Below are 15,891 nucleotides of genomic sequence, written 5' to 3' on the forward strand. Positions count from 1 at the left end.
CACCTTTGTCAGCCATTTTGGCTCAAGGTTTTCCAAAGCTGCAATGGAAGCGCAAGCCTGGATTTTGAACCGGAATGGAGGTCGTTTCCTATCCATCGACTATTACTTTCGACTTTTCTAGCAAAAACAAATCAACGCCAGGGGGCGGTGGGTGGCAAAACTTTCGAGCAGACAAAGATGGCGGTACGGAAGAAAGACGGCGGCCCGAATGTAAAATATTTCGAAGCGTCTGATACCGTCTCGCAGTTCGACAATGTCCGGGTTTGGCTGGGCAAGAATTATAAAAAGGTACCATACGTTTATTTGTAACCAGCACTGACCGTTCGTGATATATTTGTGCAGGAAAGGGCAGACTCGAGGCGGGTAGGCAGAAAGGAGAGGGGAGGGCTGGAAAGGAGATGGAGAGGAATCCAGCTGTTTAAAATCCACAGTCGGACGCGTCTCAGACAATAGAAGATGCTGGATGCGCGTCTTGAGAAAAGTCTTAAGTCGTACACTAGAATTTGTTTTATCTAAAATATCTGATGTCGCTTCCACATCTCTGGATATTGATTTGACCTTATCTTATAGGTTTTTATGAATGGCCTTTCTCATTTATACAAGGAAAGGCCAGCTCGTGTAACGGGGCTGCGGTACTGGCAGCGCAAGTGCGTGAATCCAGATGTGCAGCCAGGCGCGCGCTGTGTGTGTAAAAAACAGCAGCGTGTTACAGAAGATGACAAATTCACAGTCGGATGTGAAAAATTTTTATTCTCTCTTCAGTTGCAACAATTTACCCGTGGAAATTACTCGATACATTGAAGCAACGTGTGGGAACCGGCGTGCAACAAAGTGTAATTTCCCGTCACTGAAACACCTCAATTACAATATACATGAAAATGTAAAGGTATTTCATATATGAGGTAAAAAAAGATATTCCTTACATAGAAAACTTCTTTTAATGTAGTTCAAAGCAAACCTAATTTTAATAAATGCATGTATTATGTATTTATGGAAATACTATTAGAAAAATAATATGAAATTAAGTTTTAAAATATGAATATGGAAACATTAAATAAATTTATGGAAAGCTGAAATTATATGTAAAAATAAACTAAACTAAATTATATATCCACATAAAAACCACCCTGCTCAGAGCAGCCTTAATTGTTTCTCTTTTTATGGTCATTTAAAAATACAAATTTTAACTTTAAAAAATGTCAAGTCATGAAGATGTTCCATAGATGGATGGAGGAAAGCTAACAGACGACTTTTAAATATAATTAAGCAAAGGCAAGCATGTACATAGTAGTGGTCAAGGAAAAGTTTTGGATTATTTGCTTGGTGAAACCTTAGTGAAAATGCATTAATTTAGCTTTTTTTTTATTTAATACATTCCATTCATAAATAATATTATCAACATTAAATTTGAGTGAAAGGTTTAATTGACATGAATTTGAACACCACTGTATATGATTGCAATGGTCAGAAAATATACAAAAAATTGCAGAAGTTAAATTAGCACTTAATTTTATGCAGTATTATTGTTATTGGCTAATGCAGATAACATCAGAATAACCAAATATTGATTGATTAATGAGTCTTAGTCTGTTACTAATCTACATATATGTGTGTGTGTGTGTCTGTGTGTGTGGGTGTGGGTGTGTGTGTGTGTGACCCTGGACCACAAAACCAGTCTTAAGTTGCTGGAGTATATTTGTAGCAATAGCCAAAAAAACATTGTATGGGTCAAAATTATCTATTATTCTTTTATGCCAAAAATCATTAGGATATTAAGTAAAAATCATGCTCCATGGAGATATTAATAACTTAATTAACTTAATTTTTTATTAGTAATATGCATTGCTAAAATTTAAAGGCAATTTTCTCAGTATTTAGATTTTTTTGCACCCTCAGATTCCAGATTTTCAAATAGTTGTATCTCGGCCAAATATTGTCTGATCCTAATAAACCATACATCAATGGAAAGCTTGTGTGTTAATCTCAATTTCAGAAAATTGACACTTAAGACTGGTTTTGTGGTCCAGGGTCACATATGTGTGTGTGTGCATGTGTGTGTGTGTGTGTGTGTTCCTTTTATTATGGTGTCTAGCATCTAAAACATTCTCTGTTTCTTTCTAGTATATTCAAGCAGAGCCCCCCACCAATAAATCTTTGTCGAGTCTGGTGGTTCAGCTCCTTCAGTTTCAGGAGGAAGTGTTTGGCCGGCATGTCAGCAACCCTCCCCTCACTAGACTACCGGTACTCACACAAGCCTTCTTTTGTAATAGTATTGAATTGAATGCATTAAAGTAATCAGCATTGTAGAGTGCTGATGAAGCTCTCCTCTCACCCTTAGATAAAGTGTTTTTTGGATTTCAAATCTGGAGGAGCTCTGTGTCATATTCTGGCTGCTGCCTACAAGTTCAAGAGTGATCAAGGATGGTAATGGTCATTCCTCTCCTTTCACATCTTTTTATTATTTAATTAAATATATGAATGCTATTTATTTGTTTTTAAATGAAACAGAATGAAAGGTAATAATATTTGTAGTTTTTGTGTGTGTGTGTGTGTGTGTGTGTCAAGGGCTGTCAATCAATGAAAAGTTTTAGTTTACACTGAGGCGATTAATTAATCAAATTAATTGCATATTAATTGTTCATCAAATTTGGCTGAGAAATCACCCACAAAATATAATTTAAAACCATTATCGTGTTACATGAGGCAAGCATTAAATAGATATTACAAAAAGTAGCTTTGGAAAGAATTTTTTAATTTAAAAAAAAAAAAAGTTTTTTTTTAATTTTCTTTTTCTTTTTTTTCTTTTTTAATTGTAATTTTTTGAACTATCCCTTTTAATTAGTTTTTTGTTAATATGGATATTCTATTTTTATTTTCACATTTATTTTATTAAAGCAAAAACAGGCAATATTGTGTCTAAAATTTAACACAATATTAAATTCTCATTTATTGAACTGTTTGTTTCACATTTGCACTTGTGCTATTTGGGACACAAACAGCACTTGTATGTTACTGCACTCGTTGCTTGTGTGGTATTGTTTAACTATCATATGATATAAATATGAGACAAAAACTTTTTTGCCCCAATCTATTGAATTTTAGGGGCACATAACTGCATTCTATTGGCTACATCATGTAGTGAGTTGATGCCCTGCATCATGTTCTTCACCAGTCAACTGTATAGGTGTGAATAGGCTATGACTCCAACTTCGTAAAATATCAACAAAAATATTCTAGAATAATTGCAAAAATATTCCATATATTCATCATGTGGACTACTTAAGTATCTATTCATTAAATATGTACATTTGCCATTTATTTAAGTGGTCCTAATCAGCTGTTGTATAATTTCTCTGACACTTAACCTTATGACACACTTGACAAGAGAGTCGTGATTCGCCTCCCTCATGGTGTGAATTGGTCCTTATGCTCCTGAATAGATTCTGCATGACATTTTTGCTGCATTTGAACTTTCTGTTAGTGAATCAATCCTGTGACGTTAAAGTACTTATTAGTGAAGAGCTCCTTCAATGATTGCAGATCAAAAATCTAATTAATACTCATTAGTTGTTCACTTTTGCATCCATCAGGAGGAGATTTGACTTCCAGAATCCTTCGAGAATGGACCGCAATGTTGAAATGTTCATGACTATAGAAAAGTCTTTGGTACAGGTGTGTATCAAACACACAGTTTCACACACACACATGCAGTTATACAGTCAGATGAACATCACTCGCAGTCATGATATGGTTAGTATTTATTATTATGTACATCTGTGAGATGAAATATTAAATAATGATGTGTTTTTCCCTTTGAAGAATAACTGCTTGTCCCGACCTGTGATTTACCTGAGTTCAGAGATAGAGCCCAAGCTACTGGGAAAACTGAAGGATATCATCAAACGACACCAGGTACTTGCCAAAACCATTAGATAAGCTCATCTAGTTATGGCTGGATAATTTATTTTAAAAAAGGAGTTATTTTTGTTGATTTATACTGTATTCAGTACATATTTCAATAGCTATGTGTGTGCCCTAAAATAGCTTAAAAAGTTACTAAATAAAACTTTTGTTATTTACAATGTTGCCTCATTTTATTTTGGCATTAAAAATTGCAATAATGGTCAAATATTTATTAAATATTTGAAATATCACACAGTTTTATGTGTGTTTGTAGGGATCTGTGACTGAAGATAAGCTGTCCAGCTCTCATGTAGTGGTGCCTATTCCTGCTAGTCTGGAGGACGGTACGTTCTGCTGTGTTTTTCATAATGTAAAAAAATATATTTACACACATGTGTAGGGTACAAGGGGGCTAAACACAATGCTAAAAAATTGCTACCTTCATTAAAAAAAAGAAAAAAAGAATGGTTTTCAGTAGTAGTATTGTAATTGGCATGTGTGTGCCTTTCAGAAGAGTGGGTTCGTCCTGTAATGAAGAGAGACAAACAGATGCTGCTACACTGGGGCTACTGGCCTGATAGGTGAGTTCACACACACACACACATACAGAGTTCAGGTGTGTATGTGAATGCAAGATTAATGTGTTGTGTTCATGATGCAGTTATGACACATGGATCTCAGCCAGTGAGGTGGAGGCTGCTGTGGAGGATCCGCCCACTGCTGAGAAACCCAGGAAGGTTAGAACCCCCCCACCCTTACCTCTCTCCATCTGTCTCCGATCCTTTACCTCTCTTCTTCTTTGTCTCTTTTGTCCTGCACATGCTTTCTCTACCTTTCCTAAGTGTAATCTGAGAAATTCAGCCATTTATCACCTGACTGTATGTTTATGTGTTTGTGTGTGTAGGTCCATGCCAAGTGGATTCTGGACCTGGATCAGTTTAATGAGTGGATGAATGAGGAAGACTATGAGGTGGGAGAAGGAGGGCCGAGGAGGAAGAGAATTTCAGCAAAGACTCTCACAGATGAAGTGAGCGCTCCAGATGAAAGGAGGGATAAAAAACCCAGCAGTGCCAAAAAAAGGAAGCGCTCCCCGTCTCCATCTCCTACCCCTCCACCACAGGAGAGCAAGAAGAAAAACACCAAGAAAGGGTGTTTCTATTACTGCATATTAAACTCCTGATTCTCAGGAAACAGTGACTTTTTAAAAATGTTTAAATGTGAACCTCTCTGTGTCTTTGTATGAACCTGTGTGTGTGTTTTCAGGCCCACTACTCCCTACACTAAGTCCAAACGAGGACAAAGAGAGGAAGAACAGGAAGATCTGACTAAAGATTTAGATGAACCCTCACCTGTGCCTGCAGTGGAGGAAGCAACACTACCTAAAACAGGTACATTCACACACATCTAACAGTTTTTACCTAACGTGTTAGTCTAGATTGTGTGTAATCTGGATATTTGTGTATGTAGTGACTAAGAAGGACTCAGATTCTACTCCAGTGAAAGGAGGCACTATGACTGACCTGGGTATGTCTCTACAGTAGTGTCTGTCTCTGACACACCTGCCACTCACACTAATTCAAAGGTGAAGTGTGTCTTTTCTGTGGCATTAATGGCACCAAGTGGAATTGCAAAAATAAAGGATTTCTATGTCAGCCTATAAATGGGTGATTACAGCTGTCTTTGCATAGAAGAGCAGCGATAGGAGGAAGTTTTAGGAGATAGGAGAAATTTTAGCATAAAAAGCACACACTTCATCTTTCTGTGCTTATACACTGTTTTTTCTTGTAATTTAAAGTATATGTGCAAAATTGCCTCATCTATGTTTTTTTTCTGCTATCACACTTAGATGAGCAAGAGGATGAATCAATGGAGACTGTTGGGAAGGTATAGCAGCAAATGAAACCGTATTTCTGCTCACAAGTTCGGTTTTCACATTTTTGTATGTTTAGTTTTATATATATATATATATATATATATATATATATATATATATATATATGGATTTAAGACCAAATAATAAGCATGCTTCTGAAATGCTTTGCAGCATTTTAATTTAATTACATTTTTAAAATGTGCATTATTTAAAAGAAATAATACATTAAAATATATGAATATTAGTATTATTATTAATCACAATAATCACATTTTTATATAAATTATAGTATCATAAAAATTTGAAAGAATATATGAATTAAAAAAAAAAATTTGATAATTTTTTTTGTATTTCAGGTTGCATGAACTTATGATTTGATGACATGATTTGATTGGTGACCCAAAAATAGTACTACATTTTTAATATTTACATTTTTCAAAATCTTAATCTAGGCTATCAATATGTCAGATGTTTAAATTCCATTGTATTTCATGAGCAGTTTTCATGGTTAGCTATGTGTTTTTGTGTTTCTAGGAGGAAGAAGAAGGTTCTCCGAGTGTGAAAGGAGAACCGGTGAAGGGTTCGGACCTTCATGAGGATAATGTCACTGAACAGACCCATCATATCATAATACCTAGCTATGCTGCTTGGTTTGACTATAACAGGTACTGTGACTACACACAACTTTGAAACTTATTCTGATCAATTAAATAAGAAGTGATTGTTTGACTATGCGATTTTCTCGTTATAGAAAAATCAAGAGTCACAACAATGTCAGAATGTAACAGTCTGTTTCTGTCTCTTTTAGTGTCCATGCTATAGAGCGCAGAGCACTGCCTGAGTTTTTCAATGGGAAAAACAAGTCAAAGACACCTGAAATGTAAGAATATCTTCTGGTGAACCTTCAAAGACTGATTTGAACTTAAATATGTTTTCTGACCTTCATTAATGACCCTGTTTCTTCTTCACTCTCTGCCGTGTTAGTTACCTGGCATACCGTAACTTCATGATTGACACGTACAGACTGAACCCACAGGAGTATTTGACCTCTACAGCATGCCGTAGGAACCTGGCTGGAGATGTTTGTGCAATTATGAGGTCTGGGAAAAGAAAGAAAATGCTAAAATGTTTACATTATATATGCACGGTTCTTTTCAACTTTGACTTCGATGTCATTTTGAGTGTGAAAGTGTATTTGTGTGAACAGGGTCCATGCATTTCTGGAACAATGGGGCCTGATTAACTATCAGGTGGATTCAGAGAGTCGGCCCACTCCCATGGGGCCTCCACCCACCTCACACTTTCATGTGCTGGCAGATACTCCATCAAGTCTGGTACCACTACAGCCTAAAGCATCCCAGGTAAAATAAAGCAGTCTTTTCCTGCTACAGGTGTGTAGAAACAGGTTTTAAAACTCAACACGTTTAAAGCGAGATGAAGGCATTAACATATTAACTAGGAAAAAAGTTAAATAAAATATTTTCATTGATTGAAAGGCCTAAAAAAATTTTTGTTTTCATTTGATTGGTTATCTAAGCTGTTTTCTGTTATTGTTCCTTTTAGACTTCCTCCTCTCAGCAGATGCTCTCATTCCCAGACAAAGTCAAGGACAAACCAGCCGACTTGCAGAACTTTGGGTTAAGGACAGATGTGTACAGTAAGAAGAGCGGTCCTGCTAAAGTAAGAGCGCCCATCACAAATGGGGCAGAGAGAAAATGAGAATGTGTCATGTTGAAAGGAATTTTGGAATATGAAGTATGAAGATGATTCTGATCGCTGTGGGAGAGTTTAAGGACCTTCTTCTGTCATTCCTTAGACTAAAAATGCTGCCAGTGCCACTCGGGAATGGACAGACCAGGAGACACTGCTACTGCTGGAGGTACAATATAAACATATAAAATGTCCAAGGCTCTCTGAGTCTACTAGACAAAATGCTTGAGTACATTTTTTTTTTACATTTGATACGATTTTTTAAACATGATTTACACTACCATTCAAAAGTTGGGGTTCAGTAAGAGTTGTAATATTTTTGAAAGAGGTATTTTGTACTCACCATTAATTTGATTAAAATACAATAAAATCATAATATTGTGAAAAATAATTAGAGTTTAAAATAATGTTTCAATGTTAATATATTTTAAAATGTAATTTATTCCTGTGATGGCAAAGCTGAATTTCAGTTTTCTGTCACATGATTCTTCAGAAATCCTTATAATATGCTAATTTGGTGCTCAAGAAGTAGTTTTCAACGGCTGTGTTGATTAATATTTTTGGAAACTGTGGTACATTTTTTCAGGATTCTTTGATGAGTAGAAAGTTTTGAATTAGAATTCTTAGAATTTTTTGTAACAATGTAAAAGTTTTAAATGTCACTTTTGATCCTTTTAGTCCTTCAAAAGTAGTAATTAAAAAAAGTCTTACTGACCCCAAACTTTTGAACAATAATGTAAACTTGACTTTTCCACTTAACAATTCCTGTTTGTTTTCAGGGTCTAGAGATGTATAAAGATGATTGGAATAAAGTATCGGAACATGTGGGCAGCCGCACACAGGATGAGTGCATCCTCCACTTCCTGCGTCTACCAATCGAAGACCCCTACCTGGAGGATAGCTCCTCCTCCCTAGGCCCGCTGGCCTATCAGCCAGTTCCGTTCAGTCAGGCGGGAAATCCTGTCATGAGCACTGTGGCATTCCTGGCCTCTGTGGTTGACCCTCGAGTGGCTTCTGCTGCGGCTAAATCAGCACTTGGTGAGAAGATACAATATTCAAGTGATAGTTCACACATAATTAAAAATCATCATTTAATTACACTCAGAATGACTGTATCTGTATGATTCCTTTTTGTTTGTATGGAACAATAGTGAATAAGAATTGGGGCTTGTTTTGTATTTTTTTACATGAAGATCATGTTTCTCTTTCTTTTTTCCCAGAGGAGTTCTCTCGAATGAAGGAGGAAGTACCAGCTGCGCTGGTGGAGGCTCATGTGCGTCGAGTGGAGGACGCGGCCAGAGCCAGCGGGAGGCCAGACCCTCTCTACGGCCTGGAGGGCAGTGGCATAGCAGGAACCGGCCTTGAGGATTCTGACAAACCCTGTAAATGAACTAACATTTTCACTTGTTTTATGCTTTTTGGAGCATAGTGAGAGAGAAAATAACTGTGTGTTTGTTTTTCAGCTGAGGATGGAAGTGAGGAGAATAAGAGCAGTGATGGTCAATCTAGCCAAGATAAAAGAGAAAATAAGGTAACTGTGCATAAAAAGTTCTGAGAACGCATTGAAAATCTGGGTTTAAAAGTCTGATTTAAACCAAGAAGTAAACAAAAAGTTCTAGGAAAATGTAAAACATAATAATGTATAGTTAAATATATATACCACCTTTGAAAAGATTAGTGTTGGCTATTTAAAGGTTTTTGGAAGAAGTTCTTACAAAGGCATTTATTTCATTAAAAATACAGTAAAATCAGTAATACTGTGAAATAAATTAAAGAAAATTCTGTTTTAAAACAATTTACTCCTGTGGATTTTCCGCAGTCATTACTCCACTCTTCAATGTCACACAATCATTTAGAAATCATTATAATATGTTGATTTGGTATTCAGGACACTTTTCATGTTATTATCAGTATTGAAAACTGTTAAATATTAAATATACTTTTCTGGAGATTTGTGATATTTTCCTAATATTAACACGTCACATTCCTCTGTCTGACATCTTAGGAGATCAAAGATGGAGCCAGTGAGGAGGAAGAAAAACAAGGAGAGAACGGCAAGAAAGAGGAAGAGAGAGCGAGAGAAGGGGAGACAGACAGAGAGACAGAGAAAACAGACTCAGAAATGGGTCCGTTTTACAGCAAAAAAATGTTGAATGTGTAAAATCTAATAGAATAAAATTAGTACTTAGAACAAGACATCAAATTAAATTTAAATGCAAAGATTAAGAGATGTAGATTTGTGGTGTGATGCAGATATACTAATGCATTATTTGTGTAAGTGCAGTACAAACACATCTGCCATGGTGTGTGTGTTATTTTCATAAACTGTTAAAGTTACAAAATGCATTGATGAAATTTCTTACCTGAACTCTTTGGGATCTCTGCAGCTGATGGCGAGAAGGAGAAAGAACAGAAGGAGGGATCAGAAGAGGGTCAGAGGGATGGAGAGAGTGAAGGGGAGAAGAAAGCAAAGGTGGAGAGAGATGTAGGAGAGGGAAACCTGGCCACTGCTGCTGCTTCAGCACTCGCTGCTGCTGCCGTGAAAGCTAAGGTGTGTGAAAAGTTGACATCATGGTGAGAAAGCAAACAGCTTTCCTGCAAATTAAACACTTAATGCTGTATTCTTTGATTTCTTTACTTTCAGCACTTGGCAGCAGTAGAGGAAAGGAAGATCAAGTCTCTGGTGGCTCTGCTGGTAGAGACCCAGATGAAGAAACTGGAGATCAAACTCCGACACTTTGAAGAGTTGGAAACCATCATGGACAGAGAGAGAGAAGCAGTAAGGCAACATGGATAATGAATATATATATATATATATATATATATATATATATATATACACACATATATATATATATATATATACATAGTGTCCTCTATGTATATATATATATATATATAAAAAGCATCGGCTGTCAAAAAAAAATATATATATATATATATATATATATATATATGTGTATATATATATATATATATATATATATATATATATATATATATATATATATATATATATATATATATATATATTACGTTCAGTGCTTTATCAGGTTCATTAAATTATAGTTTTGTACAACTGTTGCTTAAAAGAACAATTCACAGTCATTTCTTTTAGAACCTGAATGATTTTATTTCTTTCATGCACATGAAAAAAATCATTGACCAGGGGCTCCAAAAGTCAAATCAAAAATCAAAGTCATTATTTATTTAAAATCATAATATTTTTAGGAAAGCTGTTCCTTTAAATGAAAATGAATCTGTATATATGTATATTGCGTTTCCAGCTAGAGTATCAGAGGCAGCAGCTTCTTGCTGATCGTCAGTCGTTTCATATGGAGCAGTTGAAGTATGCAGAGATGAGAGCCCGACAGCAACACTTCCAGCAGATCCAACACCAGCACCATAGCAACCAGCCTGGCAATCAGTCTGGCAGTACTCCATCTGTACCCCACCAGCCTGTCACTAACGCGTCTGCCCCACCCCCAACACAAAGCCCCGCCTCCGTGAGCGCCACTAATGCCCACAATGAAGCTCCACCACCCGCCTCTCACAGTTCTCCCCCAACCAACGCACAGACTGGAGCAGCGCATGGTAATGACACAAACATACACAGTAGCTGTCCAGTAGGTGTATACATCCATCACCATTCAAAAGTTTGAGGTTGATAAGTCTTACTCTTATGCTCATATCTTTGATCAAAAATAGCAATATTATTACAGTTTAAAATAAGTTTTAATTTTAATATATTTTTCAAAATGTAATTTATTCCTGTGAAGGCAAAGCTTTTTTTTTTTTTTTTTTTTTTAGAGTCTTCAGTGTCACATGATCCTTCAGAAATTATTTTAATATGCTGATTTGGTGCAGATTGTCAGTGTTGAAAACAGTTGGGCTGCTTAATCATTTGTGGAACTTATGATACTTTTTTTGGGATTCTTTAATGAAAATAAAGGTCAAAAGATTTGTATTTTGGTTTAGAAATGTGTACTAAAATCAGACTAATGTGTTTCTTTTTTCAGTTTTTGTCAGTGAATGCACTTATATTTGCACCTATTTTTATATAATGTATATTTATATAAACTGTAATTATTGTGTAATTGTCTAATAGATTTTTTTGTTTGTTTTTCTGTTTTACTCCAGATTCCAGCACTCCACTAGCAGGGGATTCTCTCTATCCAAATGCCCCTGTGCCTCCAACACAGTAAAAGAAATGGTGAGATTTAAAGAGGATCAATGATTCCAGTGAAGAAAATGAAGGAGATTAGATAGAAAGCAAAAGAGACAGAGATAAAGGGAGCGATATCTTCTTTTTTGTCACTTGCATCATTTTTGGGAGTTTTTTGTTTGAATGTTTTTTTGATGGAATCTTGAATATGACGTCATTCAAAATAAATAGCTAAAGCTAAACACAGATAACCTTTAAACTGACTGACAAATAAAACAGAAAAAAAGACCTTTGGTTTGGACTTTTGGAAAGGTCTTAAACTGAAAGCCCTGTTAACACTCAACAAAAAGCACTCCTTACCCAAACAGCCTTCATCCAAGTACCAGGCACAAAGCTCAATATACCCTTGTCCGTCCTCCATTTTCAGTAACATCTCTTAACTTTGAGCCGAACCACAGGATCCAGGATACCTGTGATCTGCACTCCAGAAGCATCTCAATGTACTTTAGGTACTCAAATGGAAACAAACATACAAAAGAAAACCACGAACAGATTGCACTTTGAGAATGTTTCCGAATCTTACTTTTTTTGGAGGGATGAAGCATAAAGTCAAAATTAGCCCTGACTTAATGTTTTCTTTTAACGACGTTATTTTTATCACTTAATCTTTGTATTCGTTTCATAGAAGCACTTGATTTGGAGTAAGTCTGAAGAGAAACTTGACTTTGTTATCGTTAATTTGTATACGTGTGTGTGAATGTCGGTTTTGCTTTTGGGACAATGTGAAAGCTTCAGTGGTTTGGCCTGTTTTTTTATGTACAATTAGATTTTAGCATGATAAAAAAAAGAGAGAGAGACAAATTAGTATTAAATCTGTTTACTTTGTCTCTGACAACATGTACTGTAAGCTTGGAAATCATGTCATCAATAATTGATGTTTGCATGTTATTTTTTGGGTATGTGTGTACGTCATTACCACAAAATATAAGTTACTCTACATTTCTAACAGGTGAAAGCAGTTGTTCATTCTCATCTCATTGCAATGCTTGTGAGAATACTTAAATATCGGAATGTATGATTAATCGCCAATTAAACAATTTTGGGAAACACAGCAAGGAATCATATTGGTTCCTCAACTCAAATAGAGTTGAATCATTTTAGTGAGATCATATTGCACATTTTAGTATCCAGTGTTCATACCAGTACTCATGTCTCAGTTCAGATTGTTAACCCTTGTGCGTCAATTTAAAAAAAGTTACACAGAGTTCCTTAGAGGACAAAAATGTCTGTTAAAAACAGTCATAAAAATATTATATATTAATTTTTTTTCCACTTTCTGTGACATAAATGTTTTTACCAGCATCCATCCTGATCATAACTACCAAAAATGCAATTATTTTGTAGGATTTTAACCCTTTAAATGCTAGTTTGTTTACATAATGCCACTGTTTTTCATGAAAAAAGTCATTATTTTCCATGTACTAAGCACTAAACTAAAATCATTTTCAAAATGTTTTCATCACTTGAAATAAAATAGACAACATAAATAACATAAAATAAATAACATTCTCACACACAAAAAGTTTTCAGTACACTCATAAGAACCACACTATAAATATGGAAAATAGTAAAAAAAAAAAAAAAAAAAAACAATTAAGTTGTAAAAATGTTGACAAATGAGAGCCTGTTAAAAAAGAATCCATTATTTTATGCTTAATGACACTGGGATTAAATATTGTTGTTTTAATGGGTTTCACTAGGGACATTTTTGTCCTTAAGGTCCTGAGTTTAACTAATTTTATGCCTAGAGTAAAATACATTTATGAAAGGAAATAAAGGTGGAATTTTAAAATTCCAAAAAAAAAAATTAAAAAATTTTGACAAAATTTATGCTGTTTACATTAACAGCCAAAATGATAAAAATAACAAAAATGAAAAAGGACACACAAGGGTTAAAGAATGTGTTGTGTGTGTGTTGTACGGGTGTTTTAGTAACAGGCCAAACCCACAGAAAGTATTAACGACATGAAGGAAAAAATGTTTTGTTTTACAAAAAATTAGTGGCAACTACCTGATGAGTAGGGACAAGGGATTTTAAAGCTATGTTTTCAGCTGTGGTCTGTGTATCTCATATCTTCATATTGTAACTGTCCTATTTTTGTATTTTTATATGTTTCTTTACACCATTACGAATGACATAATGCTGTTACCATATTATACATGTCTGTAATGTTTCCTTCTCTTTCTGACTTTGGATGTTGTCGTATTATGACATGTTCATGTGTAAAGTGTCAGTCACTTTATACGATGAAGCTGGACTCTTTGTGTGTGTGTGTGTGTGTGTGTGTTGTGCATGCACTCTTTGATTTGCCACACATCTTTTTGTATGTACGTATGTTTGGTTTTTTATTTTAATCTACATTAATTTGCAGTGTTTCCAAACTACAAATGCTATTAGTGATGGATGTACAATCTGCCGATATCAGAATTGACAAACTCATACACTCCCGCTGTGATAGTACCTGCAGTTTACATCCTCACACATGTATGTGAATGCACACATATGCAGTAGTCCAACATGCAGTATTACTGACAGAACAGATTCACATCAACCTCACAGTTTTGCACACCTCATAATCAGTGTTGAAAATGTAATTTGATCAATTTGCTCAGCTCTTTGGTCTTTGTCTTTTATATTTTAGTGGTATAACTAGTTGTCGTTTTTTTAATTTTTACATTTTGTTTACACTTTATTTTTTTAATGGTGAAAGCTGGTAACCATTGCATTGAGATGTGTGTGAATGTTTGAAGATGTTCAGTTCGACCTTTGAGGAGATGTAGCAGGAGCTGTCTAACACCTGTTTGATTTAGAATGGATCGATTTTGGTTTCAAAAATACTGAACGTTTCTGCACAATAAAAGGCATCATCAGTGATATGAGCTGTGTGAAGAGTTTTCAGAATTTATCATGCTAGAAATTTGATTATTACAGGTGTACAAAAAGAAGCTCTCAAGTTTATCATGATTCTGATATTTAAACCTGGAAGAAAAAATAACGTCTTAAATTTTGAGCAGTTCCTTGCACAAAGCAATTATACATTTCAGAAAACACAAGCCATAACTACTTTTGGAGTTTATTTGATCTTTTTGGAGCTTCACAGTCATAGTCACTACCCACCTTCATTGTTAAACAAAAAACAACCTGTACTTTCCATTAAAATAAAATCATACAGGTTTTGAGCAACATGAGAACATGTAGAGAACTATCCTTTTAAGACTCTGAATAGCTGTATATCATTCATTCACTAGTTGGCAATATTTATCTTTCACACTGGAAAAAAAAAAAAAAAACATACCAAGAATGATAACTGTATTAGCATCCACCCCAGCACAAATGACAATGTTCGTATTCTTCTTCATTATGTGCAGTTCTGTCATCTGCTGCTTTAAAGGCTCAAACTTGTTAAAGCCAGGTGGATTCTGATTGGCTGTCGATGATTTTATCATCTATCATCAACCTCTTATCTCACAGTTCTGACTTTTTTTTCTCAGAATTGTGACATACAAACGTCAGAATTCGTCAGAGAAAAATTTGCAATTACATTTTTTTTTTTTTATTCCGTGGTGGAAACAAAAACATAATTGCAAGACCTAAACTATAGGCTAGATATAGTCTATAGATAATAGATATACCTAAAAAGGATAGAATAGAATATCTGAAAAGCTATAATAGATAACAGCTTTTCAGATATTCTGTGGAAAAATAAATCAGGATTAGGGCTGGGCGATATATCTAACGATATAATCATGCGTATCTAGTCAGTAAAGCCGGTTCCCTGATTAGCGCTAAATCGCCATCACCTGCTTTCAAATGGACCGGCATTTAATAGACAGAGCCGTAGATCACTGACAAGCTACGCAATATCGCGCTCATTATCGAAGGCGATTCATCTGCGATAATTTAGCGCTAATCAAGGAACCGGCTTTACTGACTAGATGCGCATGATCATATCGTTAGATATATCGCCCAGCCCTAGGATTATGAGATATAATCTCAGCATTGCGAGAAAATAAATCAATTTTTGAGTCCATATTTTAAAAAACTTTTTTTTTCCTCAGTTCTGTTTAATTCTGTGGCTGAAACAAGCTTCCATATTATCATTATAAGGTGCGGTATGAATAGGCCTTAACAATAATGACAGACGACGTTAGAATCTCTATTAGAACAATAATGGATGAT

The 15,891-nt window shown here is 35.1% G+C and overlaps 1 protein-coding gene across 1 annotated transcript; it reads left to right on the plus strand.

The window, feature by feature from the left end:
- The first annotated feature begins 131 nt into the window (after positions 1–131).
- On the plus strand, positions 132–14,586 carry smarcc2 (SWI/SNF related, matrix associated, actin dependent regulator of chromatin, subfamily c, member 2). Its single transcript, XM_042758542.1, has 26 exons — positions 132–288; positions 2,122–2,241; positions 2,339–2,424; positions 3,591–3,672; positions 3,820–3,912; positions 4,178–4,247; positions 4,415–4,484; positions 4,565–4,640; positions 4,808–5,052; positions 5,167–5,291; positions 5,371–5,427; positions 5,750–5,787; positions 6,311–6,441; positions 6,585–6,656; positions 6,761–6,874; positions 6,984–7,137; positions 7,340–7,456; positions 7,593–7,655; positions 8,266–8,524; positions 8,707–8,868; positions 8,950–9,017; positions 9,492–9,612; positions 9,874–10,037; positions 10,131–10,265; positions 10,774–11,080; positions 11,627–14,586. The coding sequence occupies exons 1-26, from the start codon at positions 178–180 to the stop codon at positions 11,689–11,691; spliced, it is 3,105 nt and encodes a 1,034-aa protein (XP_042614476.1). The 5' UTR covers positions 132–177; the 3' UTR covers positions 11,692–14,586.
- Positions 14,587–15,891: the final 1,305 nt, after the last annotated feature.

The sequence above is a fragment of the Cyprinus carpio genome, chromosome A6, assembly GCF_018340385.1.
Source record: "Cyprinus carpio isolate SPL01 chromosome A6, ASM1834038v1, whole genome shotgun sequence".
In the NCBI taxonomy this organism is placed as follows: Eukaryota; Metazoa; Chordata; class Actinopteri; order Cypriniformes; family Cyprinidae; genus Cyprinus; species Cyprinus carpio.